Source organism: Cervus canadensis, chromosome X (assembly GCF_019320065.1).
Source record: "Cervus canadensis isolate Bull #8, Minnesota chromosome X, ASM1932006v1, whole genome shotgun sequence".
Lineage (NCBI taxonomy): Eukaryota > Metazoa > Chordata > Mammalia > Artiodactyla > Cervidae > Cervus > Cervus canadensis.
The window spans coordinates 24,888,619-24,912,657 of NC_057419.1; the positions used below are offsets into that span (position 1 = coordinate 24,888,619).

General features: G+C 40.8%; 1 protein-coding gene and 1 pseudogene across 1 annotated transcript in view; one reads left to right on the forward strand and one right to left on the reverse strand.

Moving 5' to 3' along the window:
- The window catches only part of SMS (spermine synthase), a 50,114-nt gene extending 29,897 nt beyond the window's left edge, over positions 1 to 20,217 (forward strand). Inside the window, exons 5-11 of the mRNA XM_043458877.1 lie at positions 810 to 985; positions 1,838 to 1,992; positions 2,428 to 2,517; positions 10,671 to 10,785; positions 11,751 to 11,830; positions 18,322 to 18,437; positions 19,704 to 20,217. Of these exons, the coding sequence (XP_043314812.1) occupies positions 810 to 985; positions 1,838 to 1,992; positions 2,428 to 2,517; positions 10,671 to 10,785; positions 11,751 to 11,830; positions 18,322 to 18,437; positions 19,704 to 19,743 (772 nt within the window). The 3' untranslated portion in view covers positions 19,744 to 20,217. The remainder of the gene's footprint in view (positions 1 to 809; positions 986 to 1,837; positions 1,993 to 2,427; positions 2,518 to 10,670; positions 10,786 to 11,750; positions 11,831 to 18,321; positions 18,438 to 19,703) is intronic.
- Positions 175 to 4,805, reverse strand: LOC122435038 (annotated as a pseudogene).
- Positions 20,218 to 24,039: the final 3,822 nt, after the last annotated feature.

The window sequence follows — 24,039 nt, forward strand, 5'->3', positions numbered from 1 at the left end:
AAGTTAATTCTTAATGTACAGCACTGTTGAAATTTGGTGGTGGCCATTCTTACATAGCCCTCAAAGTTCAAGTTTTTGGTTGGTTGTGTACTATTTAGGAGTCTGCCTGAGGCCATGTGGCTCCATGTGGAACATTCTTGTTCCTAGGTCTTCTTTTTTTTTTTTTTTTTGTAGGTTTGAGGCATTTTATTATAAAAAGCTGGTATGCATAAGTGAATAAGAACTTAAAGTCATCATACATTTACTTCATTTTTTAGCTTGACCTTCTAGTAAATCTTTAGCTTCATTGATTTTGGCTGCTATATAAGGAGATCCTCCCTTGTCTGGGTGATTTAAAAGCATAATTCGTCAATGAGCATCTCTTATTTTGGCTTTATTGGCAGTAGGGCTTACACCTAGTATTAATGCTGCTTCCCGTTTCGTCATTTTGGGTTCAAACCCACCTCTGTAATAGCCACCACTGAAGGCAGATTTTGGTAGACTTTGAAAAACTTGTTTTACTTGAGGCTCCATATGCTTCATGGTTTGCAAAGCATAACGACCTGCAAATCCTGCAGCAGCAATGGTCAGTCCAACTGCTACCACTGTACTGGCCATGGCACCTGCTCGGTTCCCCTGCCTCCACCAGGAGCGCGGTTCATCCCAGCCCACCAAGTTTATGCCTCTATCACAAAGCGATTCGTCCACCACCAGCACTTACAAACCACCTAGGCAAGGGCGCCCCCTAGGTCTTCTTTTAAGGCAGCCTCACCTAAGCCGACTGTGTCGTAAGGCTCACTCCTATTTTCCTTCTTTCCCCTTTTTTCCAGATTACCACCCATAGTCCGAGGAGGGGCCATCGACAGATACTGGCCCACTGCGGATGGCCGCCTGGTTGAGTACGACATAGATAAAGTGGTGTATGATGAAGACTCACCTTACCAGAACATTAAAATTTTACACTCAAAGCAATTTGGGAATATTCTCATCCTCAGTGGGGATGTTAGTAAGTATTCCATCTCTACCCCAATCGCATAACAAAGTGACAATTTTAGATTGTGTTTTTGTGACCCACCATTGTGGGTTTGTCCAGGTGTGTCATTGGGCACTGCTGGTTATTTTTGTGTGTGTTTGGTTTTTGAGATGAATATTTACATTAGATTTACCTGTGGCTTGTCTGGGTTTTCATATTTTATAGCAGAGCCATGAAAACTTTGTCTTGATACTCTTTTTTTATGTTATACATAGATATAAAATACATATTTATTAACATTCTGTTATAGGTTATTGTTAAGATATTGAGTCTAGTTCCCTGTGCTATACAGTAGGTCCTTGTTGGTTATTTTATATTAATTGCTTGTTAATTTGGAAGTCTTTTTGTTGTGGAAAATTTCAAACCAAAGTAGACACAACAGTTAGATGAACCCACGTATAGTCACCATTGAGTGTCAACAATGATAAACTCCTGGCCAGTCTTGTTTCCCTTAAACTCCAGTCACTTTTCTCCCTCTCATATTCTTTTGAAGCAACTCTGCTGTTATTTCATCTAGAAATATGTAATTGCTTTTTAATTATCATATCTGAACAGGCTAAAGACTGAATTTTCTTCTAAACTAAACTATATGTGTGTATAATCTATGTAGGTAACATGTTGGGGGGTTAGTCGAGTAGGGATGAAGAAAAGTCCACAATCCAAAAGGAAAAAAAAAAAAAACACTAAAACCTTCCATATGCTGAGTTTTTAAAGACTGAAAAGGAAAACGTCTGAATTTTCTAGATTCTAGCAATTTCTGGAATGATAAGTCAGGTGCTCTGAGACTTTGGTTAAGTCACTGTTTTGGATGTTTCTCCTCCCTAGATTTGGCGGAAAGTGATTTGGCGTATACCCGGGCCATCATGGGCAGTGGCAAAGAAGATTACAGTGGCAAAGATGTACTGATTCTGGGAGGTGGAGATGGGGGCATATTATGTGAAATAGTCAAACTGAAACCAAAGATGGTGACTATGGTAGAGATATCCTTTGTTGTATAAGAGATTAAGTTTGGTGGACATTGTTCTCTTCCTCCTTTTTTATCTTAGTACTACAGTTAATGTTATAAGATTACTTTGAACAAAGATTTCAACTTAGTACCAGTAGCCTTTTTATATGGCTACCAGCAGGCCACCAGCAAAGAAGCAGAGTTGAGAATTAAAGAGCAGGCAACCTTTGCACCGTGTCAGCTGCCCAGCAGTTGCTGAGACGGCTTCTCCATTAGAAGGAAATTCAGTGCCTTTTGAGTGTCCTTGGTGCGCAAATGAAGTCATCGTCTCATCCATCATTTTTTTAAACTTTATAGTACCAAATTAGTGTGAAAAATGTTATGTTCATCTTTACCTTTTAAAAAAGTATTTCAGAATCCTTTGACATGTTCAAATCCAGGGGAAATTTCTCCTTAACCTATTTTGAACATTGACCAAATGGTGATTGACGGATGTAAGAAATACATGCGAAAAACGTGTGGTGATGTCTTAGACAATCTTAAAGGAGACTGCTATCAGGTAATTATTTTTACCAGATAAGTGTTTTTTATTAAGTCAGGTGATAATATGATGTTATTGATCACAACTGTGCCTTCTTAAAACAGCTTTAAGTGTAATTGGTTAAGAAGACAAGTAATCGGGACTTCCTTGGTGGTCCAGTGGCTAAGGATTTCAAACTCCCAATGCAGGGGGCCCGGGTGTGATCCCTGGTCAGGGAACTAGATCCCACATGCCCCAACTAAGACCCACTGCAGCCAAATAAATTAATAGATAATATATTTTTTTAAAAAGAAGAAGATAATCAAGATGATGGATGATCTTGTAGGGGAGGAAAAAGTTTCCTTCTACCCTTCCAATGCTTGCCCGAGACCCCTTGTGATAAGACTAACAAGAGGAAAAACAAGATTCATTAACGTTTTACACTCATGTATACATGGAACATACACAGGAAGATGAGCCACTCAGAGGTGGCTTTAGAATTTAGGCTTAAGTATGATCCTAACAGGGAAAGGGGGACGTAGGTGTCTTCAGTTCAGTTCAGTTCAGTTGCTCAGTCGTATCCGACTCTTTGGACCCCATGAATTGCAGCACACCAGATCTCCCTGTCCATCACCAACTCCCGGAGTTTACTCAAACACGTGCCCATCGAGTCGGTGATGCCATCCAGCCATCTCATCCTCTGTCGTCCCCTTCTCCTCCTGCCCCCAATCCCTCCCAGCATCAGGGTCTTTTCCAATGAGTCAACTCTTCGCATGAGGTGGCCAAAGTATTGGAGTTTCAGCTTTAACATCAGTCCTTCCAATGACTGATCTCCTGTAGGATGGACTGGTTGGATCTCCTTGCAGTCCAAGGGACTCTCAAGAGTCTTCTCCAACACCATAGTTCAAAGGTGTCTTAGGTGAGAGTAAATGACTTAGGAAAAATGAACCAGGGCCCTTAGAAGAGTAGAAAAAGAGGTGTGATACTTTGTGAAAAAGTTTAGGTGTGGTCTCAGCCTCTTCTGCCCTGATAAGAGGCCATCTTCCCTGGTTGAATCCCTCGGGGAGGGATCTTTGATACTTTAGTTCCTTTTGGGGGCTCTGTCTTTAGGTAGGTAAAGGGGAGGTCAGAGAAAGCCTCTCTACATTTGCTGTTTTGAGATAGTCTGTTCTGCTGCCCTTTATTCTCTTATGTGACTTCTATATATATTTATATCCAGGGAAAGTGTGTACATCTAATAAAGAAAAGAAATTGCCAATTCCAGATGCTTTGAATTTAATAACATGAATACATTCTTGTATAAAAGATGTCATGTACCTTTTACAAATTATTTATTTTTGGCTATGCTGGGTCTTTGTTGCTTTGAGTGGGCTTTCTCTCACTGCAGTGAGCAGGGGCTACTCTGTAGTTGGGGAGCATGGGTTTTCCATTGCGGTGGCTTCTCTTGTGGAGCAGAGGTTCTAGGCGCACGGGCTCAGTAGTTGTGGCTTGTGCACAGGCTTATTTGCTCCATGGCATGTGGAATCTTCCCGGACCAGGGATCGAGCATGTATCCCCTGCATTGACAGGCAGATTCTTACCCATTGCACCACCAGGGAAGTCCTCATGTACCTTTTTATGACCTGGCAATCACTACCTTTTGTCTATTTTAGCCTGAGTCCATTTCTGAGTTCTCGAGAAGGGATTTACTAATTTAATTAGAGAGTGTAGATGATTAAAATGTTTGGCATAGGAATATTTGCTTCTTGTTAAGTAAAGTGAAAGTGAAAGTCACTCAGTTGTGTCTGACTCTTTGTGACCCCATGGACTATACAGTCCATGGAATTCTCCAAGCCAGAATACTGGAGTGGGTAGCCTTTCCTTTCTCCAGGGGATCTTTCGAACCCAGGGATCGAACCCGTCTCCCTCATTGTAGGCGGATTCTTTACCAGCTGAGCCACCAGGGAAGCCAAGTTCCTAAATTCTACTGTGCTTGTAAGTTGACCAATCATTACAGTTTGTAGGATACATTTTGTATTGTATTTTGGGTATCCAAATATTAGTGCCCATACCCACATTATTTGATAGAGCAAGATAGCTAAGCTAATGCATATTTTTATTTGACTAGAATCTTAAATATGTATCTCTAGTTTTACAAACAGTTTAGATGAGTGCTTTAATTTGTTACATAAATTACTTACTCCTACCCATGTTCTTTGAGGTGTGTGTGTCCAATTTGATTTCATGGTACACTCATATTAATATTTTTAAGCCAAGAGAGAAATTATATTTGTGTTAAAATGTACTTGTGATAGTTTTATGGGCAAAAGGGAAAGATACATATTTCACTTACACTATTGTAAAGTTTAAAAAGGGAGGGATGATGCAGCAGTTCTAATCCTGGGTGTTTATTTGAAGGAAAGGGAAACACTAATTCGAAAAGATATGTGCACCTCCATATTTATTGCAGCATTATTTATAATAGCCAAGATATGGAAGCAACCTAACTGTCCATTAACAGATAAATGGATAAAGAAGATGTGGTGTATATTACACAGTGGAATCTTATTCAACCATAAAAATAAAAGAATGAAATCTTGATATTTGTGACAACTTGGATGGACCTTGATGGTATTATTTTCACTTAGCATAAAGTCCGGAGAAAGAAAATTACTGTATGATTTCACTCATGTGGAGTATAAAAATTTTTTTAATAAAGGAAGAAACCAAACCAAATAATACATAGATCCAGGGAACAGAGTAGTACTTCCCAGAAGGGCAAGGAGTGGGGGAGGCTGAAATGTGTAAAGGGGGCCAACTGTCTGGTAATGGATGGAAATGATCCTTTTGGGGGTGAGCACGCTGTAGTACACACAAAAGTTAAAATAGAATGCTGTACCCATGAAAAGGAAGAGGGAAGATTTAGGTTCTTCAGAGCATGACAGACTTTTCACAGTGACTAAAATATCTGCAAGTTTTATCATTTGTTTACAAATATTTGCCTTGTGAGCCAGACCCTTTGCTTAAGGGTTTTAAAATTTAATCCTCAAAGCCTTATGTGGCTGCTGCTTTCTGTTTTGGAGATGAAGACAGTAAGTTAAAGAGTCCAAAGGGCAGTTTATTCAGGATTCTAGGGTAACTTTAGAGGAATGTTTCAAATTCATGTCTCCCTGACTCCTTAGGTTAACTTACTTATGTGGATTAAGAAAAAAATACAAGAACAGCACATCTAAACCTGCAGTACTATAGAGTCATAGACTGTTGTGATTGGAGGCAGGATATGGATATAAGTGGGAAGATTTACTAATGGCCCCAGGAAAAAACTTCTCGACTTGCAAGTCCAAGTTCTGAGGACAGAGCCCCAAAGGCAGATGGTGACATAGACAGGGGGACCTTTTAGAGAAGGAAAAATATTTTAAATAGGTTGGCTCTTGAGGAAGTTTAGTGCCCCAGTGCATCCCCCTCCCCATTTTGGGAACAGAATAGCCACCAAGGGGAGTCTGACAAACTCTTCTGATGCTAAGAATTTTCCCGAAGCTCTAAAGGGGAGAGGGTTCCTGATCTGTGGGACAGCAGCAGGCAAGCCCCTTAGCCCTTAAAATACAAAAAAAAAAAAAAAAAAAAAAAGACAGGTTCTTGGTTGTACCTTAAATGACTATAATGTTGTATGTCAATTATATCTCAGTAAAACTGAAAGAAAATCATTTTGGAAAAAGCATTAAAAAAAGAAAACAAACCAGGTCCTTGCAACTGTTTGTCATTAGAAAACACAATTACTGTTAACCGTTTTTAGAAAATGTTCCAGTGCACACCCCATTCCTTTTATGATGGAATAATTTTAATCTTAAGGTAGTACAGAAAGAAAAATGAAAGATTTTTTTTTGTATATATATAAGATTTGCAAGCAGTGAATCTAGCAGTTTTAAGGAATTTTTGTCCCCTAAATCTTGTCCCCAAGAGATTTAGTTAAGGAATTTTTGTCCCCTAAATCTTGTCCCCAAAAGATTTAGTTAAATGTAAAGACATGAATCTTAAATCTCTTATCAACACAATGCATTATATATATAAACTAAAATAACATTAAAAACTCATTTATTCTTGGTTGTGCTGGCTCTGGGTTGCTGTGCGCTAACTTCCTCTAGTTGCAGCGAGCAGGGGCCACTCTCTAGCTGGGGCGCACAGGCTTCTCACTTGGTGCTTCTCTTGTTATAGAGCACTGGCCCTAGGGCATGCAGGCAAATGAATAATCAATTCAAGAAATGACGAAAAAGTCTGTAGTTGCAGCGTGTGGGCCAGTAGTTGTGCTGCACCGGGGCTTAGTTGACCTGAAGCATGTGGAATCTGCCCGAACTAGGGATCGAACCCATGTCCCCTGCATTGTCAGGCGGATTCTTATCCACAGTACCACTAAGGGAAGTCCGTAGTACTCTTTTTTTTTGTTAACATTTTTTATGAAGCCACCAGGTTTTCCTTTTAGGATTCTTTACTTGCTTATCCAGTTCATGGGTATGATTTGAAATCTATTAGAAACTAGGGCATGTCAAAAAGCCTTTCCTATGAATCTTCTTGAAGATGAAGCACTTTTGCAAAAGCAGTAAGACAGTAATTGAGTGGCAAGACTTAAAAGGTACAGTGAAACAACTGATCTCAATGTCACTGACAGACTTGGTTGTAATAACTAGAATTATGGGTACCATTTTGTTAGGACACACCATAATTTTAGAAATTCCATGTTATTTTATTATTAATTATTTGGCCACACCCTGTGGCATGTGGAGATCTTAGTTCCCTGACCAGGGATCAAATGCATGCCCCATAGAGTGGGAGCATGGAGACTGAACCACTGGACTGCTCGCGAAGTCCCTATATAATTTTCCTTAAATTATTAGTGGAGTATAGTTGATTCACAATGTTGTATTCCATATAATTTTAAGAATGTAAAAACATTTGCCCACACAATATAACCTGAGGAGGCTTATCTCTCATTTGGCAATGTTTCCCACGTAATTTAACATACTGAATTGTCCTGTTAATTTAATCTCGGAGATGCCTCAAGGGTTCCTCTGAAGCACCCCAAAGTTAGCTGGAGGACAAAAAGAACTTCAGATCAAATTTGATATTTGGGGCACTTGTCAGAAATACTAAAAAGTCAAAGAAGATGATAAGTCACTGTGAAACAATAACCATTCACCCAACCAAAGTGACAATAAAAGATCTCAAAGGTAAATAAATACATGAAGTTAAAATCAGATCTCTCAAAAAGGCAAAAGCAGCTTAGCACTCTAAGGAAACTTTATTTTCTGCTGGGAAAGCAGAGAGAGGAAACCAAAAATCCAAATTCTAGTCTTGTATTATCAGCCTGTTCTTGATAATAAAATTTATTTACTTAAATTCAGTCTAATCATAGCCAATATTGACCAGGCACATACATGAACTTTTCTAAGTGTTCCTTTTTCACAAACTTTCTAAAATTTTCTATACCTATATTATTTTGTCCCTGAGTTTCTTTACCATTCAGAAACAACCAACTCTAGGACAGAATTACCTTTTTTTCCATTTAACAAAATGGATATCCATTCTTCATACATGCTTTTACTGCAGACAGTAAAAGCTTTACTTGTGTGTTGAAATATTTCTCTTTTTTTAAACATTTGAAAAAATGTTTTACCTAGAAATCCTCTTCAAAGTGACAGTGTTAGTTGCTTAGTCATGTCTGACTCTTTGTGACCCCATGGACTGTAGCCCACCAGGCTCCTCTGTCCATGGAATTCTCCAGGCAAGAATACTGAAGTGGGTTGCCAAGCCCTCCTCCAGGGAGTCTTCCTGACCCAGCGATTGAACCTGGGTCTCCTGCATTGCAGGTGGATTCTTTACCGTCTGAGCCACCAGGGAAGCTCTTACATTTAATTTACTCAAATGTTTCATCATAGTTTTTCTTGTTGACAAATTTTATAGCAATATGAGCTTTATTGACTTTCTTAGATGCAATAAAAGTAATATACTTAATACTAATGACTCTAGAAACATGTCTGTATTAAACCAGCACATTTAAAAGCTAGATTTAATACCAAATATCAGTTTAATGGTGAATATTTCCTAGATCATATGAACCTGAAATTCATTCTGACTAGTTTTTTACATTTCTGAGAATTTACATAAGCACTTAAGTTCTTTTAAGTTAAACAGAGCTCATCCACAAACCAAGCTTAGCATTGCAATTTGGAGATGGAGGCACATCATATTTATAATGTATGCATAAACATGCATATGTCTGTACAGACACAGATCTAAAACTTTACCTGTTTGAGTTTAAAAAGCACCCCCCACCCCACCCCAGAATCACAGATGATTAAAGTTTCTGCGAGTCCAGGTAGATCATTTTCATCTTGAAGGCACAAAGATCTGCTTGTTTCTCCTAGAAAGCTAGCTTAATACTGATTGCACACACAAAAACCAGTTTCAGAATGTCAAAAGAGCCCCATCTCGGCTGTTTTCAGGGTGAGATTTCCTGCAGTTTCTACATACCTGTCACTCACTCATATTCACACGCTTCTCTTACAAAAGAACTTGAATCAGCATTCAAGTTCCCAAGACCCCCTTAATGAGGGTCAAAACCAGAAGAGAGAACAGTATTAGGACTCATGTACCCAGACACTTGGGCACACACGCCAAATAAAAGCCAAACCAATTCCAAAAGGCTCCCTTAGATATCATAGTATAAGCCTATGCATAAGGAACTCTATCCCATTTCCCTTCCCTTTTACAAAACAGTTCTAGTTGAAGGATGTTCTAATTTGGAGGGTGTCCAAGGGGTACTGAGGCCAAGCAGTACAGTTAAATTTTTTCTTTCATTCATGGGAGCAAAGCTGATCTCCCTGTTTTGTAAAATGTACCCTAGTGGACTACAAGATGGAACAGAATTGTCATCACCCGTACCTGTTCACGGCTGCTGCTGTCAAATACCAAGCAAAGGGCACACCAATGCAATGCAGAATGGTCTCTCAGGGTCACAGCTCCCTTGCCCTAGAGAGGAGATACCCAGTCAGTTCCCCATTAGAGATGAAGGCAAGTGACCAAGCTGTACTCTGAAAGGGAAAACCCCTTGCTGTAAGTGAAGCCAGTGAAGTTGGGAAGAATACCCTGGTGTCAGCATGAGCTCCATTACCAGCAATATCTCAACAGGCCAACGCAAGTACTAATACACAAAGACAAAAATACAAATATGGTCGCAGAGACGAGATCAGGTGAAGTATAGTTCAAAATTGCACTCCCATTCCCACATGGAGGCCCCCGAACAGATTGGCCTGGGTCCCAAGAGAGTATTAGGGTGACTCACAGTGTGCCCTGAGTGGCTCGCTTTCCGAAAGGGGGTGAACTCAGAAGGAGCAGGTAGAATTCCTAGGTTATGTATGTGGGGGAGAGACCCCAAACCCATACCTGAGGTGGGTGGGCTGTAGGCCACATTTGTTTCCAAACAACCTCGTTCCAAAAGGGCAGGTATCACCTGTCCCTCCTAGTTCTCTTGAGTGGAACGAACTCTGGGGACGGTTGGAGACTCAAGGAAAAGGGCTGCTCTTGGCCAGGGCCGACCTGCCACGGGTACCAGCCCTTGGGTGGCTCAGCAGATGTGGTGAAACCCAGTCCGTGTGCCTGGTGCACAGTGAGGCCAAACAAACTCAGAGTTTGGAGCAAAGCAAGGTTTCTTGCAAGGGCCAACCAAGGAGAGGACGTTCCTGGTGGATCAGTGGTGAAGAATCTGCCTGTGATGCAGGAGACGCAGGAGATGTGAGTTCATTCCCTGGGTCGGGAAGATCCCCTGGAGGAGGACATGGCAACCTGCTCCAGTCTTCTTGCTGGAGAATCCCCATGGACAGTGGAGGCTGGCAGACCCCAGTCCACGGGGTCGCAAAGAGGCAGACACAACAGCACGCATGCAAGAGCAGACTTGGTGACCTCGCTTGTTTATTTTCTCTATTTGTAAAATGGCGATGATAGTAATTCCTAAGAGGAGTTGTTCCACTTAATTGAAAGGCATGTAAGGCATCTGGTAAGCCCTGAACTTTTAGCAATCCTGGCAGGTATGGGTGGAAGTGGCTTTTGTTCCTCCGGCAGATGCTGCATCCCCTGTGTGCATTTCCCCCTTCCTTTTACAAGTGTTTAACCACTTTCATGTATGTTGGCCCACCTGCATCTATGCTTGTTCTCTCTGGAAGGTTCTAATAGAAGACTGTATTCCAGTACTGAAGAGGTACGCCAAAGAAGGGAGAGAGTTTGATTACGTGATTAATGATTTGACAGCTGTTCCAATCTCCACATCTCCAGAAGAAGGTAGATTCTGTTTTTCCTTTTATTTTAAACTTTTTATTTTGTATTGGAATATAGCCAATTAACAATATTGTGATAGTTTCAGGTCAACAGTGACGGGACCCAGGCAGACATATACACATATCCATTATTCCCCAAACCCCTCTCCCAGCCAGGCTGCCCCAACCAAGATAATGTTCACAGAAATACGGAAATGTTTTTCTTAATACCATGTGAGAATGAAAAGACCTTGAGACATTGCCTAGTGAAGTTCCTTCATTTATTAAAGGTAGTAAACTGAGGCCAGTGGTGGGAAGATGGCTAGATTTGGCTTTGTCAGATCCTGTTTTGCCACTAAACGAGCAAAATTACCACAGTCGTTTGAAACAAATATAGAAATAAAATGACTCATAATCATACCATTGAGATATCAGCTTGTTTATAATTTACATACTGGGATTTTTTTAACATGTACTGGGACAATTTGGTGACCTTTCTGAGCAATACCAGAGACAAGGCCCCTTTTCATGCCACGCAGTCAAAATCACTGCTCGCTTAGGATTTCAGTGTTCATGTTTTTTCCGTTACCTTGTCTTCCTGCTGAATTTCCAGACTCAGGTTCCCACCCTCACTCTTGCAGTTTCTCTCCTGCTTTTCCCCTTGCTTAAAGGTGTTCTCTTTCACATTTCAGCCACTGCTTTTTTGTCAAATCTTTATGGGTATGGTGAGAGCAATGTTATGTACATCTGCATTTGCTTTTGATTTTGCTTGTATATAGGTGTATGTGCACATGTGTCCAAGATACAAAATATATGACAGTATGTTCTTGTTCACAGGCCCTTGAATATTGGGTCTCATGGCTATTTCTCTTTTTTTTCTTTTTGTTTTTTTTTGAATCATTGACTATTAATGTGAATGTTTGACTTTAGATGTTGTTTCTCATGCATGCAAACCGATATTTATAAAACTTAATTTTTTTTAACATCCAGATTCCACATGGGAGTTTCTCAGACTGATTCTTGACCTCTCAATGAAAGTACTGAAACAGGATGGGAAATATTTTACACAGGTATAGACTTTAAACTGTTTTTTTCCCCCAAAAAATTCTCAATAAAAATTTTACATTTTGTGCTTCACACACCAAAATACTTAGACATTGACATAAAGACTAATGATAGCACTAACTATTTAGTTACTTGTAAAATGAAGACTAAATAAAGGTTTAAAGGGACTGGGTATAGTACGACAATATGCTCTTCCAATGCTGGGACAGTACAACTACTGGAAACAACGGTGAGTGGGAGAGACTGGGATAAGTATGTGCAAAAATCTTACATATTTTCAGTAATCATATTGGTGGTGATGGCATTAGTATTGCTTTTCTTAGTTGTATTTGCAATGTGGCATAAAGCCATTGAGCATTTATACAATATTTTAATTTTATCCTCAGCATTCTCAATGTGGAAGTAGGTAGTTGAAGATGTAATATAGAAGTGGATAAATGAAACTGTTGTACTGAAAAAATTTTTTATATTTATGTCTGTCTGTGTTCTCAAGCAGTAAGTTTGTAAATAGCTGACCTGTCCCTTTTAGGGAATTAATGAGTTCTGTCCTGTCCTGTTGCGAGTGTCCCTCATGGCTCAGTGGTAAAGAGTCCACCTGTAATGCAGGAGACATGGGTTCCATCCCTGGGTTGGGAATATCCTCTGGAGGAGGAAATGGCAACCCACTCCAGTATTCTTGCCTGGGAAATCCCATGGACAGAGGAGCCTGGTGGGCAACAGTCCATTGGGTCGCAGAGAGTCAGACATGGCTGAGCAACTAAGCAGGCATGCGCCTTGTTCTGTTCTGTCCTGTTAGCATAACCTTCTGATTTATTAAATTTGGGCTTTGGCTGTAGTATGAGCTGCTGCCACCAGATGAAGACACAGACCGTGATTTCCACCCCCTTCCCCCTCTTCACCCTCCTGAGAGTGTTTAGTAGAAAAACCATCATAAACTGCATTGGCTGCAGTATGAGCTTTTGCCACCAGAGAGAGACACAGACCGTGATATAGATGTATCTCCCCTCCCCCGCCCCCATTTTCTGGAGAGTCTTTTAGTGGGAAAAAACCGTCATAAGCTGCACTAGCTGCAGTATCAGCTGCTGCCACCAGAGGGAGACACAGACCATGATTTTCTTTTCTTGTTTTGTTTTGCCTTTGCGCCTCATCCTCTAGGAAAAGTCATCAATATAATTTCATAAACTGCTCTGGCTGCAGTATGAACTGGTGCCACCAGATGGAAGCAAATTGTATTTTCCTCATTTTCTAGGGGATTTTTAATTTTAAAAGAAGGTTTGAAGTCAGTATTTTCTGATACATAAAAATACATATATGTATCCTACTTAAGTCCTTAACATTTTGGAAATGACAGCAAAAGCAAGCTAGTTGACGATCAGTCTTTTTACTTGGTTGAAAAAGCCCTTGATTTATAAGCAGAGTATAAACAGTATTGTACTCTGGTCCCTGTAATTAGTTCTTAAGCATTTTCAGGAGAACTCTACCCCCCCCAACTTTTTTTTTTTAAGCACTAGTATATTTAATGGACTTTTATTTTTTATCTTCCCTACCCAGGGATTGAACCTGGATCTCCTACATTGCAGGCAGATTCTTTACCATCTGAGCCACCAGGGAAGCCCAAGTATATTTAAAAAAAAAACAAGAACTATGGGAAAATTCCTGATTTTATTCTTCTGAGGAGGCTTTTTTAAAGTAAGCCCTGGGTAGTTTATGAGGTCTGAGATTCATAATGCTGAAAACAAATCGACAACTCCTTGAATTTATTTCCAGCCGATCCTGTTTTCTTCCTCTTCCCCCTGCACAGAACACCCCTACAGGTGGCAATTAATCCTTGATCATCTCATACTTGCTGAAAGTGTCGGCAAGCTTCAAGGGGAACAGACAAGTGTCTACAAGTGGACTTTTAATTTTTTTTTAACCCCTGATGCTTAGGAATGATTTTTAAAAACACATTCTAATATTGACTTTTTAAAAGCCAGGGGTCCATAAACCACGGGCCGTTTCTCACCCCTTGCTTGTTTTTTGCAGTTTTCTTGACACACAGCCACGCCCATTCATTACACAGTGTCTGCGGCTGCTTTTGCACTGCAGCAACAGCTTGGAGCAGTTGTGGTGAAGACTATATGATCTGCAAAGCCTAAAATATTTTCTCTCTGGCCCTTTGCAGAAATTTGCTCACCCCTGCTTTACAGGAACTCTACAATGAAACCTGCTCAAACCAAGTGGCCTAATTCCTGTAAAAGCAACCCAAATTCAATGAGTTGGGTTTTCATAAGTGAATATTTCTCAAGCAGAGCATATATTGATAGAACTGGATTCTTTTTATGTTTCTGCAAATAGAAATCCCATGGGGCTTAAGTTGGGAAAGAAAGTGAGGCTCTGGCATCTTTACTCAAAAGAGACTGAGAACAATTTGGATCTAATGCAAACCAGTCAGTTTGCAGTAGACAACAGGTGCTCTTAGGAAGAAAGTGTGACGTGTCTTTTGTTGCAAATATTTGCCTGGTAGACTGCTTTCTCAGTGTGGACAACTAATAGAAGCACTTGTTTGACAAATTGTCATCACACATTTGTTAACACTAAAGACCCAGGCTTTGATCACCTGGTCTTTGCCAACCAACTTTTACTAAAAACCACCTTAAATACTCAAGGCTGTGCTGGTTTCTAAGAGTTATCCAAAAGATGTGTCAGGACGTGCTTCCCACCCCTGCATTCAGTGCACTTGGAAACTCAAGGCGATTTCATTTTATGATACCTGGGAATCCCATAGTATGTCGGGTGGTTCAACATGTCATATGGACCACAGGGGCATAGGCCTGTGAAGAAGCAGTAGTCGGGTCAAGAGCCACAGCATGCTCTGACTGAGGACGCACCGATGGTATTGCCACGGTGGAACACTTCCCTCATGTAGCACGTGGTATGCTCAGGAAATGCCCTTAATACACTCACATCTCCCTTCCCTTAGCCTGTAGCTTAGAAACAGAGGAAGGGTTAAAGATGGGACAAAAATGGTGTTTGGCTTGTTAACTTGGTAACTGACAAAAACTAAACGTCCCTGCCTAAAATTGCTTGCATCACCATGGAGATTTTATGATGTCACTAATTTCACTGTGGCTTCTTGAAGACAGCCTTGTCTGTGGGCCACAAAGCTGGGGAAGTCCTCCTGGAATGTGCTGATCCATGGAGCCACGTCTGGTGGGCCAGGGGGCAGAGAGTTGCTTTTGTGGAACTAAGAGGCAGATCCTGGGACGTGACTTCCGCCCCTCCACTCCCCATTAAAAAAGCTTTAGTTATTTGGAAGTACAAATGTGTGTGTGACATTCATGTTAGTTACGATACAAAGATATGAACCCCCCTCCCCCCTACCTCCCACAGACCTGGATGTTACCAGTACAACTTGACACATCTACATTTCTCCATCAACCCCTCCCACATTCTGGAAGCAACTCAGAGTTTTTTTCCCCTCTGTTTTTGAGGTATTTCACATATGTGTGATTTCCTAAATCATCATGTTATTTTTGCTTGTTTTAGAAGAGTTAAAAATGGTGTCATTAAGTAAATAGTCTTCCAGACTTTTTTATATTACAGATATGACATAAACTCTTTGAAAGATACAAACATGGAGAAGGAAATGGCAACCCACTCCAGTATTATTGCCTGGAGAATCCCAGGGATAGGGGAGCCTGGTGGGCTGCCGTCTATGGGGTCGCACAGAGTATGACATGACTGAAGTGACTTAGCAGCAGCAGCAGAAACGTCCTCTCGGAGATGCAGCCAAGAAAGCCATCAGCAAATTGACAACCAGAACAGTGAAAAAGGGTGATAAGGAAACAGACCCACACTTCGATCATTGTGCAGTCTGCATAGAAAGCTATAAACAGAATGATGTTGTCCGGATTCTGCCCTGCAAGTTCTTGCACAGCACCAGGAGGCTGCAGAGCTGTGAAAACAACTCACCTTCAATGTAGACGCCTCACCCCACCCCCAGCCATTGTTCTGATCACTCCAGCTTCCAGTGTGTTGGGAAGTAGGAGAGTGGGAAGGCATTGTTTCAGTGTTACTGGTTTTGTTCCCTTTTATGTTCTATACTTCCACATATCCCCAAGTATTTCTGTATCTCAAAGTATTTCTAATAGGAATAAAGGACTTTTCTGGGAAAAAAGATACAAACAATATTAAAATCTATAAGGTAAAAAAGCAGGTGTCACCCAGAGCTAACATGGGGCAACAAGAACCTTGTAGAATGGAAGACGCTATATTGTGGTTTACCTCCCAGGTGTGCCCCTGCCTTGCCACATTATTCTCTTCCTCTCCTCCTTAATAGGTTATGAATTTTTTGCTATTGGATTGTTGTTATGTATCTCCTATATGTCTTAAGAAAAGAACAGTGTAGTTTAAATACACAGAAAGGTGAAATGTATCATGGTACTTTTTTTGGGTAGGCATCTATTTGTGGGGATTTTTCTTTTTTAAACTGCTTTTTGACAATTTGGGGGAAGAATAAATTGAAACTGTTCTGTTTACTTACTACAGTCTTTGTAAGGAGGTCTTCCTGTATTCCGTCTATAAAGAGAGAGTATGGTGTCATTTTTAAGATGGCAAGGAAAAGCTTAAACTGTGAACCTTGGTGGCATTTCCATTCTATAGCTTCCGTAGTAGTGAGGTGTTCTAAAAACAACTGGGAGTGTTTTCTATTTGTGAATCTTAAATTACACATGTGGTGTTTATATACTCTCATGGTGAACTTACTGTTGAAACCAAATTATATGCTGGTCAAAGGCACTTGGGCCAATTCCCACTGCAGGACCCTAGATGATGGGTTACTAAACAGGTTGGCACTGAAGTATGACGACATGCTGATCGAATGTGCTCAGTTAAAACTGCCCAGGCCAGCTCTCAGAATAGTCCTGTCTACCCACTTCCCCGTAGCTGGCTGGTTTTTTTGATTTTGAAATGCCATCCTTAGGAATGCTTGTATCACAGGATGCTTTATTTGTGAATAATTTTCATCTTGGCTGTTTTGAGGCAAATTGATAAAGAAGTTCTTATGAAGAAATGTTATCAGCACGTATACTCTAGTCGTTCCAAATGTTTAGAACTTCAGAGGTTAAAAGGAAATAGTTGATATTAAATGCTCATCTTGTTTTCTAAATCCATTATGAGAAAATTGGGGGAAAATTGTGCTCAAATGATAAACCCTACCCCAGACCTACTTAATGAAAATCTATAATATAATAAGACCCCATGTGATTCATATACACATTAAAAATTGAGAATTGCAGCTCTAGAATTAGGCAGATTCTGTATCCATTCACCAGCTCTCCTGGGTCTTGGCCACCAGCAATTCTGATTCTCTTCACCATTTTTTTTAATAGTCATAGAGTGGCTGCTGCAGCTTCACATATCACATCTAAGTCACAGGCTGGAAGAAAGTTGAAGGAGCAAGGTCATTGTGTTTATCCTTGATTTGTCTACAGTCAAATATCACTTATATGTGGAATCTAAAAAATAGTACAAATGAATCTGTAAGAAACAGACTCACAGACACAGAAAACAAACGTATAGTTACCAAAGGTGAAAGGGGACCAGAGGGAGAAATGAGAAGGTTGGGATTGATAGATACAAACTACTGTACATAAAATAGATAAACAACAAGGACCTCCTATATAGCAGAAGGAACTATATTCAATATCTTTTAATAACCTACAATGGAAAATGATCTGAAAAGATGTGTATATGTAGGTGTATATCTATGTAGCTGAATCACTTTGGTGTACGCTGAAACTAACACAATGTTGTAAACCAACTATACTTCAATAATTAAGAAAAAGAATACATTTCAAAAAAAATCTTTTCCAGCAGATTTATACTATATTTCATTGACCACTCCTACCAGCTGGGGAGACAAAAAAGAAATGGCAATAAACGGAGAAAAATTAGAACAATGAAGTCAAGACAAAATGTTTGATAAAGAGTAAACTAGGGAATACCTTTAGTGTATGTATATGGAATTGACTTTTGTTGGATAATGCACAAGGGTGTGAAATAGTTCTGTGTTAACATCTTAGACTCTTAAGAGGGTTGTAGTTTAAGCCATTCTGGAAATCAAGAGCATTATGTTTCTGATACTTCATCCTCAATACTGTAGTGACTTTAGGGAAAACTAATTTTGAATGGGTTATGTGTATGAATCTTCGCTAATTGCATGGTGTTGATACAATGACTGTGTCACTAATGAGAAATTGGTCTCACTGCTTTCTGTTGCTTCATCCTCGAATAATTTGAAATGGCTTGGTAAATGAAGTAGAAGGATAATGAGCTAATGGATCTATAAATAGAATGCAATGCAATTTGTGAAAGTACAGAAACCTTATCTCATTTTCAGAGATGAACTTTTATCTAAAGCTAGAATTGTTCTCATTTATTAGAAACCTTCCAATGAGTGGGACCCTCCTAGGACTTAAGATTCCTGTTGTTTGCTTTTCTCTCTTTGATTTAGGGGAACTGTGTCAATCTGACAGAAGCCCTGTCACTCTATGAAGAACAGCTGGGGCGCCTGTATTGTCCTGTGGAATTCTCGAAGGAGATCGTCTGTGTCCCTTCGTACTTGGAATTATATCCTTTGACCACATCATTGTGTTGCCCAGTCAGAACCCCCATGTAAATACCATGCCCATTTACCAGTTTCAAGAAACAGAATTAGTTCTGTAGTATACAGAAGGCCCTGGTTTTCAAACTTGGCTATACGTTGTAATCCCCTGGGAGCTTGAAAACAATACAGATTCCTGGGTCCCAGCCTCAGGTGCTGGGGTGTGGCCTGACAGCCTCCCAGGTGGTTCGGATGATATGGCACCACTGTTCTCACAGGACCACCAGACCTGTGACATCACCTGGGAGCTAGTTAAACAGGCTCATTCTTAAGCCCCACCCCAGCCTGCTGTCCAATCAGAAACACTGGAGGCTGGGGCCACGTGACTTGTCTCAACCAGCCCGCCAGGGGATTGGTGTGCACTTGAGAGCTTCAGAAAGCCACCCTAGCTGGAGCAGGCTGGCTGAAGAAGCTCATTGTCCTTTTACACTTATATTATTCTACTTTAATATTAGTTTCTACACTTGGCTTGATGCCGCTTTGCAGTAGAGATAGAGCTAAAAATAATGCCAGGCATCACAAAGTCAATGTTGGTATTCTCCATTTAGTTCCACTTAGTAAAGTTGGTCCAGAGAAATAAGAGAAGAACCCAGAGAAAAGGCAAAGGAGAGCATTGTCATTGGACTTTCAGAGTGCATTTCTTCCTCCTAAAAACCGGACAGTGTTCTGCAGTCCAAAGCTTCCTCTCCCTGCCTGGCCCCTTCATCAGGGTTGCTCTCCAGAGCATTCCATGACAGTCAGATCTTTGTCTACATGCTCAAAGACTTTTGAAAGCAGTTGATGACATCTGGAGAAAAGGTTTCCACCCTCTGGCTCCTCTCTGGTCCCTCATCCTTCACCATTTTTTCCTTCTCTTCCTCGGTCCCTCTCCTCCCACCTCCACCACCCGCTCCCCCACCAACTCCCTCTGATCTTTCTCTCTCCTTCCCACCCTTCCTTCTCATATTCATTCCCTAAAACATTTTAGAGTCTTTGGAAGCACAAGTGTTCCCTGAGAGAATATTTGTGTCCCTTTAACCTTTTCTCTGCTAAGCTCCCCCCCAGCCTCGCCCTAACGTCACAGATGGTGGGCATCCAGGCTGTGAAGTGACCGTGTCTCAGAGGCCTTCGCTCTCATTACCACAGTGCTGTAAGCTGTGACGTGCGCATCCGTCTTCCAATCTGTAGGCCAGTAAACAAATTTTAAGTGATGCCTTCAATTACCTACTCTTATTCCTTGACTCCTTCTCCAGGTGGGTATTTTACACTGTTTGGAAGAAAGCTAAACCTTGAAAATCAGTGTCCCCGAGTCACGTGTGCTGCAAATAGCCTTCCTGACCTTTCTATGCTGTGCGTGAAATCGAAACAAGTCAGGCAATTGATTGTGAATTCCTTCACGTTTCCTCTTTTTAATTATTTTTTTAATTTAAAAAATCAAATGGAAAAAATGTATATTTTGATGAACTAGGATGATTAGACAGCACAGTGAAGGCTGCTAAATGCACTGAACCCCTAGAATGTGATTTTTGTTTTTGTTTCTGTTTTTCTGTGTGGGCTTTTTTTTTTTGTTTGTTTTGTTTTGTTTTCATTTTGGTAGACTTTGAATTTGGTTGTTTGGAGGAGTGCACATCATTGTTTTCTTCTGGAGGGGAGTTCTTCATGGAGTTTCTTTCCCCCCAAATTGATATAGATATTAAAATTTGGTGCTTATGAGGAAAGACTTTAAAAATGAATAGCAACGCTTCGATTAAAATTACAAATGAGAAATCGCATGTGTCTGTCGTTTTATTTCAGCCAGGTCCTCTCTTGCTCACTTCTGATCTTACAGAACAAAGGTGTCTCCTTGGTCTTTTTTTGGTTCCGTCCTATCAGTTCGTGCCATTTATCTCTTTATAATAGGATGGCCTTAGGGCCTTTGTTGAACAGTAGTAATGACTTCATTTACCACCGTGGTAAATGATACACAGCCTATTACATTCACCACTTCTTCATTATAAAATTGACCTGGAGGATGGGAAAAGATCTGGCCTTACTGTCAAGTTGAAAGTCAAAAGCTTATTTCTCTTAATAAGAGTTTCTCTTCCAACTCTTTAACAGTATATTAGATGTGAAAATAAAGATCACTGTGGATGGCTGCTGTGAACTTGTCTGAGTTTTTTAGATGCACAGATAGGGGATAGTTTATGCAGAGGCCCACAGCCACAGGAGCAACTTCAACTCGCCTAAGGAAGTGCATGTAACAGCTGGGTAGTGTATGTGTGGGTCACAATTCACATCAAAGGTAAGTTTATATTGACTCAGACTGTTAGACATCACTGGGTTATCTTGTTGTTTTTAAAAAGGTTTATGTTTTATCGATGAAATGAGTTCATTTACGATGAATTTGTAGGAAGAAAACCATTAAAATACCCACTGTCTGTTCTAAGGTAAAATTCGTGTCAGCCCATAATATTCTTCTGAGATAGGTTCATGGTATGAAACATATAATCTTTCAAAATGAATATATGCCCACTTACTCTCTTCTGTGGGATTGGCATGAGAGAAAAAATAATGAACAAAAGCAGACTCATGTGGTAGCTAGATTGGCTTTCAGCACATATTTTTCTTGTGCATAGAGGTTAACAATGGCATTGATAGACACTAGGAACCCTACTCACCGCCTTGCCTCCCCACCACCAACTTCCTCAGTCTTTCAAAGTCTCTGTATACTGTGTAAGATTAAAAAATATGGTACTGTTAGAACACAGAGTGGGTAAACAGAAGTGGAGGTTTTGGGGTGTTTTTCTTCTTTCCATTTGAAAAATGAAAGCAAGTGTATCTGCTGTCTGGATATGGTGTTATAATATGTGATATAACTTTATACTTGAAGTCTAGCTTGAGGCTGAAGCTAAATCTGCTGATGTAGCAGGTCCTGCCAAGAGCTGAGAGTTAGGAACGAGATGCATCGGGTTGGGACAGACCATGGAACATGTGTTCAGGAGAGACTAAGGGGTATGGTATAGGAAGAAGAAGGAAATGGAAAGAAAATTTTTGTTCTAGGTGATAATCATGAATTCTGAGCACAATCATTTCTTTCTAGTAGGGAAAGGATGTCTAGTGTTTTTTGAACATCTTTGTAACTGCTAAACGTATGCAAACTGAACTCTTGATAACTATCAACGACCTTCAGTTCTGCTGCATTTTAAGGAAATGTAAAATCTCAGCATTGCTGCATTACTCTAATGGCTGTAGTGTTACTTACTGTTGTAGTCTCCTTTATCATCTAAAATAGAATATACTGTAATATATAGCTGCTTTTTAATTAAAGCCAAGTGTGGCTGTAGTTTAAATTCTATTCAGCACATCAGCAGTTAACCAAGAATTTGCTTATTAAAAGAAGAAATGCTGCCTTCTGACCGTGTGATTGGCTGTTTTAAAAACCTGATTAATGGTGATCCTACTGGGCTAGAGGGAGGCCGGGTTGACACTGTTCCTACTGTGCAGAAGAAAAGTGTGCTGCTCTTCCTCTGCAGTCGAATAGACGCCTTCTTGCTTAACTATTGCTGCCATAAGAGTTTGCATTTGTCTCCATAAATTGATCAATTTCATTGTTCTCATGACTCCTGGGATAGGGTGAGGGGTGTGTGTGTGTGTGTGTGTAGGGTAAGGGTGTGTGTGTGTGTGTGTAGGGTAAGGGGTGTGTGTGTGTGTGTGTGTGATGTATCATTGCTCTGTGCCCAAGACTCTAGAGCAGTATTAATTGGTGTGGTCCTTCAGCAGGCCATTATATTCTATGCACATTGTTTCGTTTGCTTCAGCTGAAGTTCTTTCATTCCCAGCAAGACCACCTCAGTGACCGAAGCAGCATGTTGGTCCCCACGGCAGGCCCGGTCCTTCCCCAGTCTTGGACTAGCACTGTGAGTAGTGCTGTTCTTGAGGCCAGGTGCGCAGCATTATTTGAGTCAAGCTGCTACATGGCTTTGAGATAACACTTCACCACCTCCTTTTTTTTTGTTTTTACTTCACCTCCTACATCACCCCGTTGCTGAATTACCATCTTTTACGGTGCTGTGCTTTGGGTCAGTACACAACTTTCCTTTACATTCTCTTGCTCAGTCTTAAAAATAGCTTTGTGAGCTTTGTGAATTGTGAATATCACTGAGTAGGCCAGCAGTCAAAATTTGAAATATGCCTAGGGGTCTCGTGTCCAGTAACAATCTGAATTTAGGTTCCAGTGTTCTGAATTTGCTGTTGCAAGGCTCATATTAGGGGTCCTTAACCTTCCCGGTACCGTGGATTCCTCAGGCAGCATGGTGAACATGTGAACCCCTCCTCAGAAGCAAGTTTTCTAATACATCAAGGAGATATGATTACAAGGAAATAGGTTACAATGTTTTTCAAAGACGTCTGATTTCATATTTCTCCTTTAATGACGTGTTAGAAAGCTGGATCTAGTTGTGGGTCACATATTGTCATTTTGAAGCATAATGAGCATAAATAGAAGATCTGTGGCAACTGAAATGTGCAAAGAACGCATCTGACTTGTTGACAAAGTCATAGGTACTGTCAGTGCTAACATGGATTGTCACCTGTGCTCATGCTTAAAGGAAATGCTCAAATTCAGTAGGAGGTTAGTGAAAATAGAGATAGGTTTTCTCACCAAGTTTAGAGCCGCAAAGAATTCCATCCATAAATGCCAGGTTAAGAACCCCTGACCCATAGTTTTGGCTTCTACTGTTTGACTGTGTTTAGGCGGTGGGGAAAGGTAGCTGGGTCCCTTCACCCTGCTGTCCCAACCTCAGATCAGCAGTGGCAGATCAGTTGTCCTCAGCTAGAACCATTTACAATCTCAATTACCCAGGGCAATCATTCCATTGATTTCTGCTTTACTTGTTATTTAAAATATGAGAAATAGAACATGGGCAAGAAATAGCCCAGTGCTCTTGGAAGGCTATTTGAGTACTCTTGATGGGGTCTCCCTGGGAAATAAGATGATAAATGTGACTGGACAGGGAAGCTTATCTCCTGGATCTGGGGGTCCCTGCGATGCCCTGGCCAGTTTGTTAGTGTAGAGCACATCCCTAGGGAACCACCAGTCACGTGGTGGTCATTTCGACAAGTGATTCCTTTCAGATGATGTATTGGGGAGCAGGGAACATAACAATAAATGAGTAATGGGGTCTCCTGTTTGGAAAGGAGCCCTCCAATATCCAGAGGGAGGCCTGGGGGGTTGCCCCACCTCACAGCCTAGAGATGGAGGCCCAAGATTGTAAAGATGGGCAAGGGGCTGTTGTCTGTAGATGTGGGCTTTGACAATGGACTTGTGAGAGATCATTCCTGGCTCTGCCTATGAGGAAATCCTTTTCTTGTTTTGGGCTTCCCATGTGGCTCAGCTGGTAAAGAATCTGCCTACAATGTGGGAGACCTGGGTTCAGTCCCTGGGTTGGGAAGATCCCCTGGAGAAGGGAAAGGCTACCCACTTCAGTACTCTGGCCTGAAGAATTCCATGGACTATATAGTCCATGGGGTCGCAAAGAGTCAGACACGACTGACTTTTTTTTTCTTGTTTTAGGGCTAAAATAGTCTTACATACTGGTTGATGATTACCTG